The 24,960-nt window shown below is 41.6% G+C and overlaps 1 protein-coding gene across 1 annotated transcript in view; it reads left to right on the forward strand.

Annotated features, from left to right (window-relative positions):
• The window catches only part of AGPAT5 (1-acylglycerol-3-phosphate O-acyltransferase 5), a 47,743-nt gene extending 24,211 nt beyond the window's left edge, over nt 1-23,532 (forward strand). The window contains exons 4-8 of the mRNA XM_061404073.1: nt 1,566-1,655; nt 4,437-4,527; nt 14,121-14,282; nt 19,840-19,963; nt 20,965-23,532. Coding sequence (XP_061260057.1) covers nt 1,566-1,655; nt 4,437-4,527; nt 14,121-14,282; nt 19,840-19,963; nt 20,965-21,190 — 693 coding nt within the window. The 3' untranslated portion in view covers nt 21,191-23,532. The remainder of the gene's footprint in view (nt 1-1,565; nt 1,656-4,436; nt 4,528-14,120; nt 14,283-19,839; nt 19,964-20,964) is intronic.
• The last annotated feature ends 1,428 nt before the right edge of the window (nt 23,533-24,960 follow it).

Genomic DNA, 24,960 nt, shown 5'->3' on the forward strand with positions numbered 1-24,960 from the left:
TTGTAATACGTATCCATTCTCTTATATTACACTTGTATACATATTTTGCTTCATCACTAATCAGGGAGTTCCTAAGGGAAAGATAGCTGGTCTTCACTTCTGTAGCTTCCATATACCTGGGAAAGAACTCAGATTTTTTTTTTTTTTTAATGAAAATTGAGTTTAATAAGCACATTAAGTGATTAGTAGGAAATAGTGTGTGAAGAAGAGACATAATGTCATTGAAAGCTTGGGGAAGTTTCACATTGCAGTATATGTTTCCTGTGGCTCTAATTCTAAAGAATTTGTGAAGAATGACTTTATCCTCATGGGTCCTCTCAGTTTGGGTAAGTAGTACCCAAACTACTACTTACTTACTTGGGTAAGTACCTGCACTCTTAGAGCACTTGGAGTTTCTTTTCTGTACTCAGGCAAGTCAGCCGATGTGTGAAGGAACCACATCCAGAATCTAAGGCCACCCTTCCCCTCCTCTATATCCTGTCCCCTCCTTGCTTCTCTTTATTTCCTTTTACTCATATTCTTAAGACAAAATCAAATTCAGCCAGTCTGTTAATTTTACAGATGAGTTCGAGTTAGCATAGAGGAAGACAAAAAAAAGACCGACCTGATGCAAAGTTTCAGTGACGTGCACATGTGAGGTTTAATTGAGGTTATCTTAAATTTTATGAGGACCTCCCTGGTGGCTCAGCGGTAAAGGATCCGCCTGTCAGTTTAGGAGACTTGGGTTCTATCCTTGGGTCGAGAAGATCCTTTGGAGAAGGAAATGGCAACCCACACCAGCATTCTTGCCTGAGAAGCTCCATGAACAGAGGAGCCTGACAGGTTACAGTCCATGGGGGTCACAAAGAGCTGGACACAACTGAGTGACTGAACAACAATTTTTATGATGGTGTTTATATTAGCCTGCCTGGGCTCCCATAATAAAATACCACACTATGACTTAAACTACAACAGAGGTTTATTTGCTGCCAGTCTGGAGGCTGGAAGTTCAAGATTAAAGTGTCAACAGAGTTGGTTTCTCTTGAGGCTTTGGTTTGCGGGTGACTGTCTTTTCCCTGTGTCTGTCCTTTACTTGACTTTGTGTCCTAATCTCTTCTTACAAGGCACCATTCCTATTGGATCAGGCCCCACTCTTATGACCTCATTTAACCTTAATTATTTTCCTAAAAACCCCATTTCCAAATATAGTCACATTTAGGGGTTAGGGCTTCAACATAAGAAGTCAGTGGAGTAACTGAAAGCTAAGATCCATCTGATTGAATTTTTGATTTGGAAAAAGAAAAAAGTGTTTTTAAGGTAAGAAAGCATTTTTAATTGCCAGCAGAAGTAAATGTTTGTGTAGTTTCCTATGATAAGCCACACCCGGTTTTATTTGAATTGTATTAGATTCAGCTAATGTTATTTAAAGGCTAACATTTAAATGTATTAAATATAACTTAATTCCTAAAATGTGATTTTATTCTTCATCCTTTGGAAATAAAGTTAACCCTTTTGATGACTGGTCATTGGACATTTTAGTAGTAAATATGTCTTTCCCCTCATTTTTTTTTTTCTTAACATGGCAGCATGGCGGAATCTATGTTAAAAGAAGTGCCAAATTCAATGAAAATCAGATGAGGAAAAAGCTGCAGCGCTACATCAACGCAGGAACTCCGGTAAGATTATGCTCATTTTTATTTTTTTTCTTATCAACTCTCAATTTGTAATTTAAGGATTAAATTAGCATTTAAGAATTGTTTTGAAAATATATTATCCCATGTGTAATAAATAATTCAGAGTTTTTGAAGCAAAAAACCTTCTAAATATGGGTAAGCAGTTATTTTTGGCCGTCAGAAAGGTTGCTGCAGGTGATTTGATCCTTTCCGAGTGGTTGTCAATCTTGACCTTAAAGAGGACTAAGGAGAACATTTGGTGTCTTCAGTCTATACATAGAAGCAGAACTGCCCTTGTAACCTTACACTTGAGCTACTTAGGAACTCCTCTGACTCCTCTTCTTCAGCCTCAGGTGGAGTTTTAGAAGGACTGTTTTCTGTCAGTATGAATTTGGATTTCTTGTATCTACTGAGTTATTTGAAAAGTCAGAAAAAGTATGAATATCTGCAAATGAAGAATCACTGCATGTAAACATTATTTTATGAAACCTGTTGCCCACAGAAGAAGCCTCAGCATTCTCCTTGCAGAATGCTCATTGCTCCCCTGTGGCTCTCCACTCCCTCCAAGGACACGGCTGCAGGGGAGCCATGCCTCCCTGAGCCTCGTTCCCCGGGGCCCTGCTTGGTTGTCTGTCCTGGTGCTCGGAAACGGAGCTCACAGGTTCAAGTTTTCCCCTTTTTTCCTTCCTCATCCCCTCTCCCCTCCTCCTCCCCCCAGCTGCCCTCCCTTTCCACTTCCCTCTCTCTTCTCTCTGGCTCATGGTGCCTCCTTTCCCTGTGTGCTAGGTGATCTTTGTTTGCTCTTAATTGTATTTGGAAAAATTATTTGCAAAAATCAGCTCGAGCATAAGATGAAAGAGAACACTGGCGTTTGTTCTAGCCCCGTCCCTGGAGGCGCCTCTCCCCTGGGCCCACCCGAGCCTAGTTCTGAGCTTGAGGCTACCTGGACCACCCAGGCCATGCAGTGAGACAAGACCTTCTGAGACCTGCGTGCCTACCTGCCTTGCTTTTACCCCAGGAGTGTGGCTCTTTTGGTGTTCCCTTCACTTCTGTTTCACTCTTACTGTTTCTAACAGAAGATCTGTGGCCTTAGATTTTTGTTCCCTCACTTTTTGTATCTCTTAAATTCTTCTCTGGGCTTACTTCTGCTTTTCTGTGTTTGCTTTAGTTTTGGTCTTACATCTTGTCAGCTCTTAGATGCTCTTAGGATGATGTTACATCCAGCTTTCTAAATTGTTTTCAATAGGAAAGTCAGTGCAAAGAACCTACTGTGTGCTGTGCTTAGTCGCTCAGTTGTATCCGACTGTTTGCAACCCCATGGACTGCAACCTGCCAGGCTCCTCTGTCCTTGGGGATTCTTTAGGCAAGAATACTGGAGTGGGTTGCCATGCCCTCCTCCAGGGAATCTTCCCAACCCAGGGATTGAACCCAGGTTTCCTGCATTGCATGCGAATTCTTTACCAAGAGCCACCAGGAAAGCCCAAGAATACTGGAATGGTTAGCCTATCCCTTCTCCAGGGAGTCTTCTCAACCCAGGAATTGAACCAGGGTCTCCTGCATTGCAGGTGGATTCTTTACCAGTTGAGCTACGAGGGGAGCCCTCAAATAACCTAGTCTTTCACTTTGGGCTCCCAGAGAGCATTTCTGTTTTTCAGGGGCAAGAGTCTAGTGTTTTGGTGGTCGCGCAGTGATACTGAGTGACGGGCTGCCAGTCTCATGAGGCAGCGCTACAAGTGGCTATCACTTCAGGTCACTGCGGGGATGAGGCCACTTTCATGGAATCTGGGTGGTCGCTTCACTGTTTAATATTTAAGTGCTGTGAAACAGATACGTATTTCTCAGACTCTTTAGTAGGCTCTTTTGTTTCTGAAAGTTAATCACATAATTGGCAAGGTAGAATATATTTATAAAGTTAACTTCCATGTGACTTAATATTCCTCACTGAAATCAATGATTAATTGATTCAGCTCTTATTCACCAGTAGTAGTATCTGAGAAAGCTTTCCAGGCGGTGCTAGTGGTAAAGAACCTGCTTGCCAGTGCAGAAGACAGAAAAGACATGAGTTCAATCCCTGGGTCAAGAAGACTCCCTGGAGTAGGAAATGGCAACCCACTCCAGTGTTCTTGCCTGGAGAATCCCATGGACAAAGGAGCTTGGAGGGCTATAACCAATGGGGTCACAAAGACTCAGACACAGCTTAGCATGCATGCACATCATTTGAGAGACTGTAGGATTTTTTCCCCCCAAATTACTAAGAAATATATCTTCTGAATAAACATTGCTATGGGAATCTTTTGAAATATGAATATCTATTACCTTTTATATTGTGGAGATTTATATATTTAAATATGGTTTCCATCGGATGAGGTGTACTTAGGGACCCTGATGTCTAAAATTTACACCTTTTCCAAAGTGATTTTGGAGAATCTTAGTGGGGGGAACCTCTTTCAATAATGAATTGAGGCTTTGTATGAGTCAGCATTTCATGGCAAGCTTTTAAATTAGTGAATATTAGCATGTAATTAGAAATGTTGTTAGATTATTAATGATTGACATCTGAATAAATGTTGGACTGCATTTTTAATATATTCTATGCTATGTCATGACTTAATTGAATTTGTGCATTTTGGTTGTTCTGCTTGAAATAAAGGTCATAGGTAACAGAATTTTTTTTCACCACCATGGGAAATACTCTTAGGATTAACAGGGTTATCATTGGTAAGTTAACAGCAACAACAAAAACACTCACATAAAACAAACCAAATCTTCTTTATGTTTTCACAGATGTATCTTGTGATTTTTCCAGAGGGAACAAGATATAATCCAGAACTAACAAAAGTAATTTCAGCTAGTCAAGCATTTGCTGCTCAAGAAGGTAAGTAAAAAATTAACTACATTTGAAACTATTATTTTTAAATGTGTCTAAGAGTAAATTTAAGTGCTTGCTGTATATGTATTCTGGTACCATAGATTAAGGTAGAATCTATCCAGGGACATGATTATTTAGATGGAACCTTTGTTTGCAGTGTGGCTTCTCTGTGGTGGACAGAGTTTCTGTTCTGTAGGTTGACAGACCTAGATTGGAATCCAGATTCTGACATCTGTTAGCCGTATGGGCACAAGCTGCCTGATGCTACTGAGCATCAATTGGCCTACCTCTTAAAAAACATATAGTCAGCCTGCCAGATCTGTGGATTCTGCATCTATGGATTCAGTCAACCACAGGCAGAAAATATTTTAAAAAAATTTTTTCAGAAAGTTCCAAAAAGCAAAACTTGAAATTGCCATGCGGGCAGCTATTTACATAGCATTTGCATTGTATCAGTTATTATAAGTGGTCTAGAATTGATTTAAAGCATATGGAAGTTGTACATAGGTTATATGCAAGCACTTGGCCATATTTTACATAAGGGCCTTGAGCATCTGGGAATTTTGGTATCCAGGGAGTAGATGGGGGTGGGGTGCTCTTAGAAGCAGTCCCCTGGGGATACCGGGGTGAGGGGGGGTATGCTTGTTCCCATAAGTTCAGTTCAGTTCAGTCGCTCAGTCATGTCTGACTCCTTGCGACCCCATGAACTATAGCATGCCAGGCCTCCCTGTCCATCACGAGCTCCTGGAATTCACCCAAACTCACGTCCATTGAGTCAGTGATGCCATCCAGCCATCTCATCCTCTGTCGTCCCCTTCTCCTCCTGCCCCCAATCCCTCCCAGCATCAGAGTCTTTCCCAATGAGTCAACTCTTCGCATGAGGTGGGCCAAAGTACTGGAGTTTCAGCTTTAGCATCAGTCCTTCCAAAGAACACCCAAGACTGATCTCCTTTAGAATGGACTGGTTGGATCTCCTTGCAGTCCAAGGGACTCTCAAGAGTCTTCTCCAACACTACAGTTCAAAAGCATCAATTCTTCAGCCCTCAGCTTTCTTCACAGTCCAACTTTCACATCCATACATGACCACTGGAAAAACCATAGCCTTGACTAGATGGACCTTTGTTGACAAAGTAACGTCTCTGCTTTTGAATATGCTATCTAGGTTGGTCATAACTTTCCTCCCAAGGAGTAAGTGTCTTTTAATTTCATGGCTGCAATCACCATCTGCAGTGATTTTGGAGCCCCCAAAAATAAAGTCTGCCACTATTTCCCCATCTATTTCCCATGAAGTGATGGGACCAGATGCCATGATCTTAGTTTTCTGAATGTTGGGTATACCTAAATCTGTGTAAGGATTAAAGGTATGTGAAGCTCCTAATGGAGAATATTACACAAAGTTAGTCTACAGTACTTAAAGCTATTGACGTCCCCAGTAACGAGGATGTTCTTAGCATCCATCTTTTAGAGACCTGGATAGCTGATACACTGGTAGGTGTACAGTTTAGCCAGGCGGGCTGTGTTCCCAGAGGTGTCTGGGAGGCTGGCTGGATCACGTGCGTTCTGTCTGAGCAGGTGCGTTGTTGCAGCACTGGCCGGGGCCTCTGCGGTGCTTCTGAGGATGATCTGTGTGTCTCTGCTCTGACCCCTATACAGTGAGCAGTTGAAATGGGCTGGTGCATCAGAGAAACAGAGTGTCTGCTTCTAGTTAATTCTGGTTAATCAATCATGCTTGGAGGTGGAATCCTTGTGGTGTTACTGAAGTTCTCTCCCGAGATTTCTGTCACACTCGTCTCCTTTCCTCCCGCCTTTCTGGCACTTCCCACTTAATCTCCTCCCTGTCCTCTTCTGCTTCATCCTTTCCTGTTTCCTGTCGAGTCTTTTTCATTTATTTCGCTTTCTGTGTTTTTCACAGTGGCCTTCCTCTAAATCCATAGCTGTCACCACCATTTATTTGACTGCTGATGCCTCACAAAAAACTGTCTCTCACCCACACGTCTCTGCCTGACTCTTGACTTTCCTGTACAGCTGCCCAGTAGAGAGTTTCACTTGCCTGGCTCAAAGGCATGACCCATACTGGCTGTGTCAAATGCAGTGCTTCTCTTCCCACACGCACCCTGTCAGCTGGGCCTCTCTCTGCAAGGTTCTCTCAGCTTTTCTTTATGTTTTATATCAAGTATCCTTCTTGAACCAGTGTTTAGTCTTAGATGAACATTAGCTTTGGGCTACATTCTCAGGCGTATATTATTCATATAACCTTCGACAAGTTGCTTTATTTTTTGGTCTGTTTTCTTATTTGTATCAGCAATTATCTTCATAGGGCTTTTGTGAGGTTCAGTGACATAATGTTTATAGAAAGTCTGATATCAGATCAGATCAGATCAGTCGCTCAGTCGTGTCCGACTCTTTGCGACCCCATGAATCGCAGCACGCCAGGCCTCCCTGTCCATCACCAACTCCCAGAGTTCACCCAGACTCACGTCCATCGAGTCAGTGATGCCATCCAGCCATCTCATCCTCTGTCGTCCCCTTCTCCTCCTGCCCCCAGTCCCTCCCAGCATCAGAGTCTTTTCCAATGAGTCAACTCTTCGCATGAGGTGGCCAAAGTACTGGAGTTTCAGCTTTAGCATCATTCCTTCCAAAGAAATCCCAGGGCTGATCTCCTTCAGAATGGACTGGTTGCATCTCCTTGCAGTCCAAGGGACTCTCAAGAGTCTTCTCCAACACCACACTTCAAAAGCATCAATTCTTCAGCGCTCAGCCTTCTTCACAGTCCAACTCTCACATCCGTACATGACCACTGGAAAAACCATAGCCTTGACTAGACGAACCTTTGTTGGCAAAGTAATGTCTCTGCTTTTGAATATGCTATCTAGGTTGGTCCTAACTTTCCTTCCAAGGAGTAAGCGTCTTTTAATTTCATGGCTGCAGTCACCATCTGTAGTGATTTTGGAGCCCAGAAAAATAAAGTCTGCCACTGTTTCCACTGTTTCCCCATGTATTTCCCATGAAGTGATGGGACTAGATGCCATGATCTTTGTTTTCTGAATGTTGAGCTTTAAGCCAACTTTTTCACTCTCCTCTTTCACTTTCATCAAGAGGCTTTTGAGTTTCTCTTCACTTTCTGCCATAAGGGTGGTATCATCTGCATATCTGAGGTTATTGATATTTCTCCTGGCAATCTTGATTCCAGTTTGTGTTTCTTCCAGTCCAGCGTTTCTCATGTTGTACTCTGCATATAAGTTAAATAAACAGGGTGACAATATACAGCCTTGACGAACTTCTTTTCCTATTTGGAACCAGTCTGTTGTTCCATGTCCAGTTCTAACTGTTGCTTCTTGACCTGCATACAGATTTCTCAAGAGGCAGATCAGGTGGTCTGGTATTCCCATCTCTTTCAGAATTTTCCACAGTTTATTGTGATCCACACAGTCAAAGGCTTTGGCATAGTCAATAAAGCAGAAATAGATGTTTTTCTGGAACTCTCTTGCTTTTTCTATGATCCAGCGGATGTTGGCAGTTTGATCTCTGGTTCCTCTGCCTTTTCTAAAACAACCTTGAACATCAGGAAGTTCACAGTTCACATATTGCTGAAGCCTGGCTTGGAGAATTTTGAGCATTATTTTACTAGCATATGTATATTACATATACATACATTTACTGGGTCATTACTTCTAACTTAGAATGTGGAGATTTGCCACAGGTAAATCTGTTAATAATGGCAAAAAGCTATAGCTGATCCTAAGGGATAAAATAGAAAGACTAATTCCTTTAAGAAATACTTATTTTACAAAGCAGAGGAGTCCTTATACAGATAGTGGTAAGGACACATGTTTGTGATATATAAAGAGATGAGATGGGAGAAGCACAGACAGCAGTCCGTGGGAGTTGAAGGGAAAGAGAACCAGCTAACAGAGGGTGTCCATCGGAAAGGTAGAATTAAGACCGACACGTGTGGTGAAAGGAAGAGATTCTAGGTGTAAGAAACAATAATAGCAAAGACGTGGAGTTATGAGCAAAAAGTTTGATGTCTTCAAGCCCTGGATGAGTGAGGAAGAGCTGTGTGAGTCCAGCCACCACAGAAGACTCTGAGTTCTGTCTGCGCGTGGTGGTCTGGACTTCACTCCAGAGTTGAAGGGAAGCCACTGAGCAGTAAGTATTCTTTTTAATTAGTTCATTGTGTTTTATCTAAGAAGTCACCGTCTTAATTCCCTTGTTCTAAAAGCATGTAGTAACTGAGACTACAAAAGTTTGCAGGGGATGGGGGAAAAGGGTTCCATGTGCAAGTGGGTTTAGAGATTGTTGCATTTATATCCTTTCCTTGGAGAGTTATTCACATTCGTATGTATTAGTCTCAGAAAAATTCTATTGTAAAAATGTCTTCTTTTGTTTAAGGAGCTGTTTACTAAATTTATATAAGAAAGAAAACAATGACCTAGAATTGTTACACAAAAGTTGGGGGTTTTATGGAGTACCTTCTTAGGATTTCAGAATATTGCAGCTCTCCTAAATTATTCCTTCTGTAACGATTCTACATTGCTGAGCCCTGACTGTAACAAAATATATATTTTACTCTTTGAAGCTTTAAAGAGTTTATAGGTGAACTTGTTTGAGACTCTTCATAAAGTCTCGAGTTATGAAGGCTAATAAACTATATAAATTTTCAGAAACTCTTATGTGTCATCTCATATCCACTTTAATTCTCTTTGGGAATTAGAATTTTATGTTAGATGAGATGAAAGAGAACAATAAACTTACTATTTGGGAATTTTTTTATTGTTCCTTTTCATGTGTCTTGTAAAATCTGGTGTATTTTATTGTGATTAAGGAATCAACTACGTCTTGGAACATGTGTTTTTAATGAGTTGATTTGAGTTGAACTTGGGAGAAGTTAACCTAGAGCGCTTTAAGTCCTCATAGACTACTGATTTCATTTTTTATTTCTAAATATGTCACACAGTCTGCTAAGGTGGTACAACTGGCTGTATAATGTCTTTCAGGAGTTTATGATTTAATAGGAGAGAAAGCATGATTGTGTTTGTTATTCACTGATGTATAACACATTATCCCAAGCTGTAGCGACTTAAAACCACAAACGTTATTATTTACGTTATAAACTTAGTAGCTTATATATAACTACTAAGAGTTACTTATGTTTAAAAATCCAAGCTAATTTTATAATGCTAAGGCAAGTACTTGTAACTAATTCTTAAAATAGCATAATAATGATATATACTTGCATTTTAAATCTAATAATACCTTAGTCACCAGTAACTGACCATTACTGGTCTGTCATCTTTCTGTGAGTTACAGATCTTTCTCAGAAAAATGGATAATTTTTCTCATGGATACAGTTTATAACTGCTGACTATTCTTTAAATCCTGTAACTGGGAAAACTCACTGTTTATTAAAAATATATTTTCTTATAACTCTAATGGTAATTGTTTTCCACCGCCCACAAAGGAAGTTGATTTGTGAACAGTATAGCTAGAAAGAGTGTTTCCTGTTTTCTTTCCTTTTAGCTCACAACTAAATGAGATTGCTTGAAAATAAAAACAAACGAACTCATTTTTCCAGCTGTTAAGCTAATTTTTCTTCTGGAAAATTGAAACTTAATAGCACTTCTTGTTAGTTTGTTGTATGTTTTGCTTCAAAACACTAATTTTACTCCTAAAGTACACCTTCATTTGAATCTGACTTAGTAAACAAATAGAAAAACAAACCCAAACCAACCTTTTTTAATTTAGATTTTTAACATTTGACGCTTGTTTACATGTTGAGGTCATTACACCATATACCACTGATGTGGTGATGTCTGGTTAAGAGGTAGGGGTGGTGGGTGTGGGTGTGTCTGTCTGTTTAATAAATCCTAAATATTTCAAGGCCCTGGCTATTACTCTTTCCTAGAAATATTTTCCTTCAAAAATGTATTAGTCACAAAATATATTTATTGATAATTAGAGTTGTTACTTAAGGTATGTCTGTATTAGAGTGTCATGAATTCTTATGTTGTTTTATTGGATTATAATTGCTTTACAAAGTTGCATTCGTTTCTGCTGTATAACAGTGTGAGCCATCCATCCCCTTCCTCTTGAGCCTCCCTGGACCCCTCAGCCCATTTGCCTGGGTCATCGCAGAGCCCTGAGCTAAGCTCCGTGTGCTTTGAGCAGATTCCCGCTAGCTATCTGTTTTGCATACGGCCGTGTGTGTACGTCAGTGCTTCTCTCTCAACTCATCCTGCCCTCTTCTTCCCCCTCTGTGTCTGCAAGTTTCTTCTCTACGTCTGCATCTCCATTTCTGCCCTGCACATAGGTTCATCTGAACCATTTTCCTAGAATCCATGTATATGCGTTAATATACGATATTTGCTTTTCTCTTTCTGACTGACTTCACTCTGTATGACAATGAAGACTCTAGGTTCACATCTATATCTCTATAGATGACCCAGTGTTACTGTCTACTTCATGGATTGTTAGATTAATGATCTCTAAATTTGCTTTTTACCTGAAACTAAGTGTTAGTCATTCCTTTAAAAAAAGACTTATTCATATTTCCAAATAAATTAGTTCACCTTTGGTCATCTGTCCAAAGTGGACTTTCCCCCACTTTCTACCCTACAGGCCTCTATCTTGGCCTTTCTCCAGCATGCTCTTTTTCCTCAAGCTTTTACCAGTTCATATGAGAAGGCAATGGCACCCCACTCCAGTACTCTTGCCTGGAGAATCCCATGGACGGAGGAGCCTGGTAGGCTGCAGTCCATGGGGTCGCACAGAGTCAGACACGACTGAAGTGACTTAGCAGTAGCAGTAGCACCATAAGTAAGTGAAAAAAAATCTTTAAGTGTGAGTAATCTTTTTATGTTGGGCTGCCCAGTTGGCACAGTGATAAAGAATCCATCTGCCTATGCAGGAGATGCAGGTTCAATCCCTGGGTCAGGAAGATGCCTGGGGAAAGAAATGGCAACACGACCTAGTGACTACACACACACACACACACACACACACACACACTCATCTCACTTGACTCCCACAAATTAAGTACAAATCCTCAGAATGCGTGTGTGTGCGCTCAGTCACTCACTCAGTCATGTCCAACTCTTTGCAACCCTGTGGAATGTAGCCTGCCGGGCTCCTCTGTCCATGGGATTTCCCAGGCTGGAGTGGGTAGCCATTTTCTTCTCCAAGGAATCTTCCCAACCCAGGGATCGAACTTCTGTGTCCTACTTGACAGGAAGATTCCTTACCACTCAGCCTGGGAAGCCCGGTGTATGTCTGTATGTATATATGGCAATATATACACATACATATATATTGTAAAATTTCCTACTTGGATCAATAAAGATTTTCCATTCAGTGGTATTTATTTAACAACAAAATTTCAGTTATATGAAGCATCACCATGTTGGCCCTCAGGGAGAAGTTTGGTCTAGGGTAAGCTAGAATATTGTTAGTGCCAGCTAGAAGTCAGGAGGTCTGGAGGTGGAAGCAAGGCAAAGCAGATACTAAAACAGATTAGATGTTGACCAGGAAGAATTAATTTAATTAGCTAACATTTTTCTGTTCCAGGCTCAGGGGTTTTCTGAGTTCCCTAGAGGCAGTGTGGTGGGCTCAAGCTCAAGTAGTTAATTACGAATGCCTATTGTTTGACTCTGTACTGAAATTCTAACTGGTCTCTATAGTGTTATTATGAAGTTAGTTTTATAATAATGATCCGAGATTTGGGGATAGTGGAGTGGCCCTATACCTTCCACAGTGAGAACATTCTGTCTTCACTTTCTTCACTTACTAGTGATGGGTGTTTCTTATTCATCTGCCAGTCAATTTTCCCAAACTTTTATTATAACTCATTTTTAGGGAAGTATTACTTTTCTGTCTTCTTACCTTCTTACTGACTTACTTAGATTCTAATAATTAATTGCCCCAGGGTGATACTGTGGAACTGTGGACTTCATAAAGTTGGGTGAATTCCAAGAGCAGAGAAGGAAGTATTAACTAATTTAATTGACAAATGTTTCCCAGCCTGGTATACTGTTCAGGTTTTTGTTATAAGTTTGTGAATAAATTAAACTTTCTGCCCCAGGGACTCAAGTCAGATATGTGGTTGTGGGAATCTTTTTCTTTCCCACACCACTCTGCATTTTAAAAATTCTTCTGCAGGAAGATCCCAACATGCTATAGCTGTTCTTTCTTATGCAGCTAATTTTCCCTGGAGAGAAGCAGTAGAAAATCCAAATTGAGTTTTTTTTTTTAATGGTTTGTTTTCCTGTCACTTTTTCAGAGAGCTACACTTTTCTGTTAAATTGTCAATAAATATTCTAAACCAGGAAGTGAGGGGGTGGCGGCAGTGGCGGGGAGTAGGAAATAGGAAGTTCAGTTTAGTTCAGTTGCTCAGTTGTGTCCGACTCCTCGAGCCGCCATGGACCGCAGCACACCAGCCTTCCCTGTTATTCACCAACTCCTAGGAAGTAGGAAGGGAAAGGAGCAAATTCTTAACACTCACGGGAGCACTAATAAACATGTTGCATTAGTCTACCATTTATATGATAGTATTTTCTCACTTGAGGCTTTTAAAAGTGTGTGTGTGTGTAAATAATTGTACTTTCATACCAAGACTTGTGTGCATTATTCATATGCAATTTACATGGGTGTCCACAGCTGCATTACTCATAATAGCCAAAGGGTGAAAACAACTCAGACATACGTCAGTGGATTAGCACAGTCTGGTATATCCATGCAATAGAACATTATTCAGCCATAACAAGTAATAAAGTACTGATGTACACGCCAGACACAACAATCCACATGCTTTGATCTCGTTTATATGATTTGTCCATAATTGGGAAATTCATAGAGACTGAAAGTAGCTTTGTGGTAATGGGGAGTGGAGTGGAAGAAGAGGGTGTCTTCCTGGCCGTGTCTGCTAGGGTGAAAGGTCTTTGGAGTAATGAAAATGGTCTGGAGTTTGATAGTGGTGATGGTTGTATAGTCCTTTGAATAAACTAAAATCAACGGAGTTGTGTACTTTACAGTGGTGAATTTTATGGTCTGTGGATTAGATTTCAGATTTTTTTAAAAAGTTTACTGAGAAACTAGATTCTTTAGTTACCCTAAAATATCAAGTCAGTATTTCACATTTTATATGGATCACAGCAGCTCTCAGTTCAAGTGTTGCACGCAGTGGGGGTTGTTTGGGGAGTTGCACTTCATCTCTATTTGAGTAGACATAGAACTAGGAATCCTGGACTTGGAGTCAGGAATTAGGAATTTTACCCCTGAATCTTGAGTGACCACGGGCAAGGTGCTGCCACTTTCATTCTGTCCTCAGAAAGGAGGATTGTATGTTTGCTCTTGTCTGAGTTTTCCAAATTGGAGGGTTTCTGAGAGGCATAAGCCTTTTGAGGGCAGGTTTTCCAACAGCGTCCTGCACGGTCTTGTACATGTTGGTGTGTGGTAAGTGCATTAAATGAATGTTGGTTTAAGCTGAGAAAGGCACATGAAAGTGCGGTCTCAACTTTCCTATAAAATCAGTTTAGAAGTTACAGTCTGTTGCCAAGGGGTTTTGTAACTAATACACGGTCATGGTGACTCAACGTCTCTTCTAGGCCTTCCAGTATTAAAACATGTGCTGACACCAAGAATAAAGGCAACTCACGTTGCTTTTGATTCTATGAAGGATTATTTGGATGCCGTTTATGATGTTACAGTGGCTTTTGAAGGGTCTGTGGATGATAAAGGGCAGCGGAAGGAAGCACCATCCATGGCTGGTAAGTTTGTTTTCCAGTAAGTCATATATGTTAATGAATGTGGGGTATATTTTTTTAAAGGGTAAGTGTGTTCTATTATGTTACATTGATATATTTCAAAATGTGTACCCTTGATGTATTTTTTATTAATCTGTAATGGCAGTAATTTCGTTAGCTCTGCTTGGTTGTCCAATTAGTCCTTTGGATTTTCCCGGTATCATTAACTCGGCCTCTTTCTGCCTAAGGTTCACACATAGAAATGGAAAAGCTCCATAAAGCAGAGGAAGGAGAGACCAGGGAAAATGCTAAGCTAGCAACACTGAGTTGTGCCCTCGGTCAATATTCTCTTTATGTGTGTTTTTCATGCAACATTTGTGAACTCTAGTATCACAGATAAGAAGAAGGACCATCACGCATGACTTTTTCTTTTTTCAACCATGGACTCAAGTATTAAGAACTTCTGGGCCATGATTTTAAGTGGGCAGCATGTTTTAGTTCAATATAAGCGCACTTTTGACTGTTGGAGACCTCTGGATGTGGGGCTGGGCAGCAGGAAGCATGTGGAGTTTTCCATCCACTTTTCAAGGTATATTGGCCTAGTATTTCCCCTCGGCAGCTCTGGATATGGAACCGGCTTGTCTAGCGCGTCTCAGCAGGATCTCTTGAAGGCGAATGTTCGAAAGGGAGAGTGACTCCCAGAGGAAGGAGGGGAAAGAGGACAGGGGGGTGAGCAGAATGAGGCTGAATGGTGGAAAGCGGCTGGCGGAGGAGGAAGAGCACCCGGAGGGGCCCCATCTACAGACTGACCGCTCTCCTGATTCACTGTCACCGCAGAGCGAAGTGGGAGCTGCAGAGAAAGTGTGCGGGCTTGTCTCTACCAAAACCCGTCCACCTGCTCTCCCCCCCCCACCGGTACCCCTTATCTTCTATTGCTTGTCTATTGTAGGTACAAATTTAATTTACAAACAAAAGGCAACGTATAATACTTTTTACTCTTTTCGAAGCATTGAAAGAGTCCTTGACCGAGTTTTACATTTGAAGACGGACATACATGTAGTTATTCAACAGTACTGCCATGAGTTTATCAAGCATTCTTTAGAAAACAAGGCTAAACATATTTTTTTGTTTATGGAAACCAGATGTAGTTCCCATAATAACCTTTTTAGAAGGCTGCTTTTATTGAGTCAAGGTCCCATGGTAAGAACCCGTGGGCCAGGCAGTGTCCCCAGGGTCCCCAGGGTGCTGCTGACCGGGGCCTCGGTGCCCAGCCCCAAGCTCCTTCACGTTGTCGCCACCTGCTCGGGGCCCTTGGGGCTGCTGGTTTCCTGCCTGTCACAGAGACCCTCCCGCTCCGCCTGTGGTGGCTTCTGAGACGAGGGGCGGTGTGTAGGCTGGGCCACCTTCCTGCCGTCACCCTCATCCGAGCTGTGACCTTGTCCCTGACGAAGGTGCCCCTTTGTAGCTCACAGAGCTTTTGCACTCCCAGGGCACAGCATGTATAGAAGGCAGTGCTTGGTGTTGGTGACTCCGTCTCCTCACAGTTAGGCCAGAAGTGCCTTTTGGGGGCACACATCTTAGGGCTGGGTTTCCCAGGCGAGGCCCTTCCTCTTACTGCTCCACTTGTTCAGCACCTTAGCTGGCTTTGGGTCGTCTGGACACAGGGCCTCTAGTTTTGAAAAGGTTGGCTTTTCTCTTACATTCAGAAGCCACGTACAAAAAAATTATTTCAGTCAATTAAGAATAAATATTTCTTCAAGCAAAAGCACACCAGAGTAAAACTAGAAGACTGAAGACAAGGGGACTGCAGGAAAAAAAAAGCTAATTTCCTTAATGTACAAAGTAAAGGGTAAGAACAGCCAGTTCACAGAAAAAAATGTTCATAATAAGAAAAAGTCAAAAACCATTTTTTGCTATCAAACTGGCAGAAACCCCAGATAACAGGTTAGATCCCATGCCTGTGGGTGAGTAAAGTGTCCTAGGGACTTTTGCACTTTGTTGGTAGGAGTGCAGCCATTTTTTCCATAAAGTTGCCAGATGGTTTATTGATGTGCCATGGGCCAGTGTGGCTCCCAGCCCTGCAGGGGAATGCTTCCATCCGAGTTCCCTGGGGTGCCTCAACCTGGCTGCTCACAGGCTGTCCTGAGCGGGGGTGGGGCTGTGTGCCCGTGACCCTGGGGGGATGACCCTGCCACGACCCTCCTGGTGACCAGCGTCTGGCAGCCGGGGCCTCCCAGCAGAGTGGCAGGCGGCAGGCAGTGAGCCGTGTCCTTCCCATTTCATGGTCCGTTCCGCTCAGGGCCCATCAGGGGGTCCTCCTGCCCTTCGCCTGCTCTTTCCAACAGTGTCCAAGTGCTTCTGTGGACAGAGTCCATTGGGCAGAGGTGAGACACGGCCATTCGAGTGTGATTGATTTATAACTCCTGTTTCTAAAATGAGTGTTACACTTGAAGAAATTGTGAGCTAAAGGACAACAATTGATATTCTGTTTAAGTATTTTATATAATTCTCAGGTAACTTTTTTCTCTTAATATTTTCTTATATGAAAATAAGACATACTTGAAGGGGAAAATTACAGGTAACTCAGAAGAAGGAAAAAAAACTCTACAAACTCACCTATCCAGATACAACCCCAGATAATACCTCAGATATTTTTCTCAAAGTCTTTTGTAATGTCTGTATGTTGGTGTGTATATCTGCCTGTATGTATTTATATAGACATACATATATATGTGTGTATGTGGTTCCTTTTTTTGGCTTAAGAGTGTCATGAACATCTTTACATGTCATTATATACACTTAACATGATTTTTTAAAAGGCTGCGTAGTGTTCATCGGTGTGCGCATATAACCATTTACCTACTCAGTTTTCTGTTGGGCTCAGGTCGCATTGTTCTGCTCTTGTTTTTACCCAGAGGGACGGAAGCGGGTTATGAGCCAGGCCGGGCAGAGCGGGAGGCAGGCTCCCCGGGCCCCTGGGTTGCGCCCCGCCCCTCTCTGGGGCTCCACAGGCACAGAGCAGCGCGACTCGGTTCCTTCGGAGACTCGGCCTTGTGGCCTGTCTAGAGCCCTGGAAGATTTCCCGTGCGGCCCTGGAATACAGCATACTCTAGGGACCTGCTGGGAAAGCTGTAGTCAGAAAAAAATCACACCTTCATTAGAATAATTTTCCCTACATTCCCTAAATATTACGGGATAAAGTTTGCTCATGCCCTGTGAAATGTGCCCCAACTAAAATAGTTTTTACTAAAGTAGATATCGGAGCTCATGAAATACTGAGGAAAATATTTCCGTCACTCATTTCTCGTCTCTGGTGGGAGTACCTCCTGGATGTCGCTGGCGCTGATCTGAGCTTGTATGGTCTGTATCTGGATTCCTGACCACAGGGACCTGGCTTGTCTCGATGCTGAGCCTTGGTTCCTTCACCCCCACAAAGGAATGACAGTCCTTGCCTGCAGATGTGCGTGAAGGTCAAGTGAAGTGACGTGCACAAACGTGCGTTGTAAATACCAAAGCACTATGTACCTTCTTAGGTTTTCCTGGTGGCTCAAACGGTAAAGAATCTGCCTGCAACATGGGAGACCTGGGGTCAATCCCTGCGTTGGGAAGATCCCCTGGAGAAGGGAATGGCAACCCACTCCAGTATTCTTGCCTGGAGAATTCCATGGACAGAGGAGCCTGGCGGGCTACGGTCCACAGGGTCAAAGAGTCGGACATGACTGAGCGACTTTCACATGTACCTTCTAGGTGAGAAAAAGCCAAAAGCATCCAGGGGACCTTTCGGGTCCTTTCTCACATGGGCGTCTTTAAGGATGGGTGACACGTTCCAAACACTTGAGTTCACACGCATTCATTTCTGACCCCAGAAGTGCACCTGGTTTCGTGTCCCTGCAGATTCTGTACATCTGTGCCCCGGGACTCGGGGGACATCCAGGGTAAATGCAGTGTCAACCGGATACCCGCTTAATTAAGGGGCAGGAAATGTTAGGGGCAGGTGTAGATGATTAAGTGAAGGCAGGAAAGTTGGTGCCAGCTCCTGCATTTTTACATGTCAGAAATAGAAGTGCGGTGAGGTGAGGAGCCACATGCAGCCAGCAAACTCCAGTGACTGACACTCCACACGCGTGTGTGCTGGGTCCTGTTCTGCCCCATCACCCTCACGACAGCCTCCCGGGCCGGGTCTGCTACTGTCACGTCTTGTGGATGGACACACGTGGAAAGGTGTGCAGAGAGGCTGCACGCTGAGATCTGCCCAGGCTGGTGAGGGGTCAGAGCCCAAGCCACCTGACTCACTGTCTTTGCTCTTCACCTGTGCACAGTTCTGCTCCTGAAAGTACTCCTACGCTGGTCTTTGATTTAAAGAAAACGGAACTTGAGAAAAAGAGAAAAATATTGTAAAAGTGCAGTCTTCTTATGGCAGTGTTTTGCACATTTATCATCAAAGCTAGTTCACTCCTAAGAGTATATAAACATAAGATAATTTTTGATGACTGAAGTGCGTTACTGAGGCTTGACACCAGAAGTGGAGGAAAGCAGTTGCAGAGAGAATTCACAAGAAGGGCTGTGTGCGGGGTCCAGAGGTGGAGCCTTTAAGGATCAGCTTCCTATCTTCCTCCAGCTTTACAACACACCAGCCACTGTTTCCTGAACACACCTGTGAGCACATTCCAACTTGAGATAAATGGTCTTATCCCCCTACTTGCATGCCCACCCAGGGAACACAGTTGTCTCTTAAATCTCTTAGCAACATTTCCTCCTTCTCTTAGGAATTTAAATATGTTAGCATGGTCATGTCTTCACAGAAAGTCACATCCAAAAAAGGAAATTTCCGGGCTCAAAGTTCTTTCTTATCTGGAATAAATCCTGACCTCATCCCTTGTGCAACCTGGGCTGAAAAAAAGACTGTCTGCTAATTTTTAGGTTAGCATTTTTTAGTAACTAGCTGTTGAAAGGCCCAGAGCTATTCCACAAAAAGAAATTTGGTTCCCAGAGCAACTAAAATATGTTAAAATATGACAGGGATCAGGGAAGCAAGGCGCACCAGTGAGTAGACACCACTGGCAACTCATGGAGTTGGGGGTGGGCAGAGGCCTGTGGAGCCATGGCAGAGCCACGGGTCAGCGCTGGGGTCTGAGGGGTAGGATGGCTCCATGTGCCCAGCCCAGGCACATCCATCCGGTCCCAGTGACCTGTGACAAGCACTCGGCCCCATGAAGGTGACTGGTGGGCCTGAGGGTGGTTGGCATATGGGAATCTGTTTAGAGGGTGGGTGCATACTTCGGGTAGAGGCTAGCCTCCTGACCTGGGCTGCCTGTTCAACTTGTAACAGTTGTTGCATGAGAAGTACCATCTGGTTGATTTAACTCATGACCTAGGGAACTATGGGAGACTTGGAAATTATACTGCTTCAGCCTGAAACCCCAGACCACCAGTTTGTAATCTTTCTTTTCTTTTTTTTTTTGTCTTTGCTAAAGAAAGACTCTGAACTTTGTTTTAAAACTTTTTTAAACCTCATTTTGTTGGTATTTTATATAAATGAATTCTAAACTAATAAAAATGAAATATTTTTGTTTCTTGTTAGAATTTCTCTGCAAAGAATGTCCAAAAATTCATATTCACATTGATCGTATAGACAAAAAAAATATCCCAGAAGAACAAGTATCCATGAAAAGATGGCTTCATGAGCGTTTTGAAATAAAAGATAAGTGAGTAATGACAGTTCTCGCCCTTCAAATACGTTGGCTCAGCTTGGTCACTAAAGTAAACTGTGAAATGAGTGTAAACAGATTATTGTCTTAAGAGTGCTTTTTACAAACTCAAATCTCATTCCATGTTTCGTCTATTCATGTTTTAACCTTGACAGTTACAAGTCACTGTAAAAGATCTTGTTATGGGGGGCTGTCCATCATTATTTACCACATTTCAATAATTTGTGTAAGATGTAGTTTTTTTACAAAAAGACAAACAGAAAGCTTCGCATTGTGGTGCTCCAGGCTTGGGGGAGGGTGTGCGGCCTGAGGGCCAGCAGGGCGTGGGTGGAGGATGGTGCCTCACATGTATGTGGAACTGACCCCAGGGCGTTTGGTGGAAAAACAGGGGCAATTGACATTTTTGTGGCCAAAGTGTTGTTTTGCTGTTAGTGTTTTGGAGCCTAAACAGTTTCTGGGGTTGACCTGGTGTCTCTCCTGCTAATAACATGACTTTGGAGCAAATGCTGAGTGTTACTCTTAAGTACCAGGTGGGGGCCTCTCGGGATCGGGGAGGGGAGCGTGTGAGGCTCCCTGTGATTTACACAAATTCCTAAAAGTAGAAATTTTAGAATTTTGTTTTTAGGAAGATAAAAACGGAGTTCTTAGGCTTAGAGATGATATTTAGACATTGAATTTTCTTGGATAAAAACTTCAGGATATATTATTTACTGTTTGTTTTGCTATCGATGGATATTTTTTCTGTTTTTTTAAAGCTGTGTTTTAAATATTGATACTTTTTTCCCTCTTCTTGAAAAAAGTGGATTCATGAGTTATAGGATCCACCATTAAAATGATTTTTTTTTACTGTCTAGAAACTCCAATTAAAGCAACTCTTTGAGTATTTCCTTATAAGGACCTGTAACTTCTCTAACAGGCACCCAATAAATGTTGAATTAAAATATTGAAATGACTAAATCTGAAAGTTAAAGCAATTTTCTTTTTCATTCTGGCCGTAGATTGCTTATAGAATTCTATGATTCACCGGACCCAGAAAGAAGAAACAAATTTCCTGGAGAAAGTGTTAATTCTAAGCTAAGTCTCAAGAAGACCTTACCATCATTCTTGATCTTAAGTGGTTTGACTGCTGGTTTGCTTATGACTGAGGCCGGAAGGAAACTGTATGTGAAAACCTGGATTTATGGCACCTTGATTGGCTGCTTGTGGGTTAGTATTAAAGCATAAACGAGTAGCTGTCTCCAGGCGGTGGGATGCGCTATGCTGTTTATTGTTCGTGGCTCCACGTTACATCCGATTGCTCCTGAATTTAATAAGAAGTGTAAATAAAGCCTTGTTGATTGAACATTGGATAAAATAGAATTTCTGACTAAAGCCAATATTCAGTTGGTCTTGGGCAAACATACACAGTTTTACAACTTTAGTCCAGAAGCTGTTGGAAAGGGAAAAGGTAAATAGAGTTTATATTATTCTTGGCATTTCCTATGAACTAATGTCAACTGCAGAATATTGATAGGATTGTATATTTGTTGTGTTAATCAAATAGTGGCATTCATGAACATTAATTTGCAATGTATTTTACTATATTCATTTTCAATTTTTTTTAAGACTTGACTGGGCCAACTCTTATCACTAAAGTACTTAGTGTTTTGCAACTGTGAAATATTTTGCCTTTTGTTTAATTTCTCCAAGTCAATGAAAGAAATTGTAATTAAGAATCAAGAAGGGCACAAGGAAAGGGCCGGGGAATGTTGATGGGAGAAGCTCTGTGTTAGCGCAGGCTTTTATTGTATTGTGTTGTGTTGTTAGCTGATTTCACTTGATATTTGCAAAATAGTATTTCTAATATTTACTGAAACAGCTTCATTTGCACACCCTGTACTCTATACAAAAGAATAATGTAAAAAAAAAAAAAAAAGTAAAATTGTGATCCAGATTCATTGTAGCAGAACTTTAAATTGCTCAGCTTTTTGAAGATTTAGGCTAAGCTCCTAGAACTTCATGACATTTGTGCCATAAGTACTTGAAAACCTTAAGATTTCCTGTTATTTTTTATGTCGAAATAATCAGTGTGAACCTTTGTTAGACCTGAGTCCACAGATATCTAAGATGGTGGGAGCTCTCAGACACCTGACTAGACTTACTAGCACGTGCCTTTTGCCTGTTACCCTTGGGTTCAGTGAAATGTCTAATCCAAAAATCATGTTTTTGTGTCATCATGGTCGGTTTCCGTTCTACTCGAGTTCCTTTCCTCCAGATCATCAGCAGAGGTGCTGCCCACAGCGGACACGGGGCCTCACCGGAAGCACTGTGTCCTGACGCAGGTCTCACCCGGAAGTGCTGTGTCCTGACGCAGGCTTCAACCGTTTAAGCTCTTGTGAGCCAGCCCACTGTCCGCGGCAAAGGCATTTTGTGTTGTTTTACGTCAAGAAGTTGCCTTCCTCAAGCCGGTAAATACAGACTTAATCCATCAGGACAGAGTGAATTTGTTTAGTTCCCATTAGTGTTAATGGGGCCGCGTAATTCATCAGAGTCACCTGAAAAGAGTGGTGTTTCAGGATCCACGTCACACAATTTTCAGTCCTGGAACAACTAACCCTCAAGAAGAGGACCTTTTAAAGTGTGGAACTTTTATGTTACAGTTCAAGCTCAATGGCCTATTAATCCCTTAAGATACCCATTTCTGCTTCCGAGTAATGGGTTTTTGCTGTAAAATTGTATCAGTGCCCCAGATGAAAACGCCTCTTAAATCATGATAAACAAAATAGAAATAATAAGAGAAATTTTGTCTGGTTTTCCAGAACCAGAGTAAGTTATTTCAAGAAACCCCTCTTAAGAGTTGGGTAGTATGAACTGGTTTGTGCATAGTTTAGTATGTGTATGTATATACACACATTAGTATGTAATGTGTGTGTGTACACACAGTCCCACAGGATACCATCGGCCTCACTATAAATGAAGGTGCAGGTAAAACTTTTGTTCTTACGCCACATTGCAGTTTTCTCTTACCCTCTAAAGCGCAATTGTGTCAATGCCATGTCTTTGTTAAATACTCTTTTTAACAGTCCTAAAGTTAGGAACTATTTCTAATTAGATCACAGTAAATTAAGTTGTGTAACTTATTTTGAATGTCATGGATATGCTCTAAATTTTAAGAAGCAATACCACTGGAATTATGTTGACTATAACTGATTTGAAGAAGGCCAAGTGAGCTGCACAAGATCACTTGGACAGCATGTTTCTTATAACTACCATTATATTCTTCTCACAAAAGGTCTATAAAATGTTTAAAATTTTTTTGTATCAAAATATTTTGAAAAGTAGAAGCTTCTTTCTAACATGTATTGATATGACTTGAATTATTATTTTCTGAAATTAAGAACTCTATATACCAGTAAATAATTTCACATAATATCATTTAAGGTTTTGTTTATATTATTGTTGACTTATGGCTTAGACTTGTTTTTTCTTTAAAAGACTGCAGTCAATGTGCATGCTTTTATCTTTTTCACAAAAGGGTGTGTTTGGATGAAAGTAAAAGAGATAATAAAATCTTTCACTGTCTCTGATGTCTGTGCTGTTTAACATTTTGTGACCCAAAAATTCACCAACAGTCTCTCTCTACATAAAATAGGCCCTATGGCTGGCCCTGCATTAAGGACATTAAAATCTTCAAAATTGTGACACAGTGTGTTAATTTGGTTATATAAGGTCATCCATATATTTTATAAGATTTATGAATGAATGTTAGTAGCTCAGTTGTGTCTGACTCTTTTCGGCCCCATGGACTGTAGCCCGCCAGGCTGCTCTGTCCTTGGGATTCTCCAGGCAAGAATAGTGGAGTAGGTTGCCATTCCCTTCTCCAAGGGATGTTCCGGATGCAGGCAGATTCTTTCCTGTCTGAACCACCAAGATGTATGGAGATTCTTAATTGCTTGACAATTTTGTAATTACTAGGATACCACACTGAGAAGTGTCAGATGCTTAAAATTAGCCAGGTTGGTGAGTCAAGAACGAATCCGACTGATCCTTACATCACACATACTGGTGACTTCTTTCATCTGTATCATTTCCATGTAATTTTTTTTTTCCATTTAGAGTGGTACAATTCTTCTTTATATCCAGATTCGGTTCAGTTCAATTGCTCAGTCGTGTCCAACTCTTTTCAACCCCATGGACTGCAGTACACCAGGCCTCCCTGTCCCATAACCAGAACATACTCAGACTCAAGTACATCGAGTTGGTGATGCCATCCAACTGTCTCATCCTCTGTCGTCCCCTTCTCCTCCCTCCTTCAATCTTTCCCAGCATCAGGGTCTTTTCAAATGAGTCAGCTCTTCGCATCAGGTGGCCAAAATATTGGAGTTTCAGCTTCAACATCAATCCTTCCAATGAACACCTAGGACTGATCTCCTTTAGGGTGGACTGGTTGGATCTCCTTGCAGTCCAAGAGACTATCAAGAGTCTTCTCCAACACCACAATTCAAAAGCATCAATTCTTCCAGTGCTTAGCTTTCTTTATAGTCCAACTCTCACATCCATGCATGACCACTGGCAAGACCATAGCCTTGACTAGACGGACCTTTGATTTCAAAGAAATATCCAGTTACATAAATTTTATTCTTTCATAATGTTATATGGTTTATACTTAACCTTCACTGAATAACTCCATATCAGTAAAATGATCTGAATAAATTGACCACTAAAACTAAGAAATGTATAACCTTTGCCCATGAAGCATAGGTGCAAAGTAACTGCCAGATGTATAGCAGACTCACATTTGAGAAAATGGAGAAATGTCTATCCTGGGATTTCATGTGTAGAATTGCAAATGTATACAGTAAAAAATAAGATTTGTTCTTCAAGTGTCGACTTGAGGAAGAGGTTTTCTTGGCACATATTCCAGATACCACCTTGTAGTAACTTACATATCTTTGCTTATAAGTAGGAATTTGAAGGAGGGGCAATCTCTGTTATGAGTTACACCTACTTTTAAA

The sequence above is a fragment of the Bos javanicus genome, chromosome 27, assembly GCF_032452875.1.
Source record: "Bos javanicus breed banteng chromosome 27, ARS-OSU_banteng_1.0, whole genome shotgun sequence".
NCBI classification, from domain to species: Eukaryota; Metazoa; Chordata; class Mammalia; order Artiodactyla; family Bovidae; genus Bos; species Bos javanicus.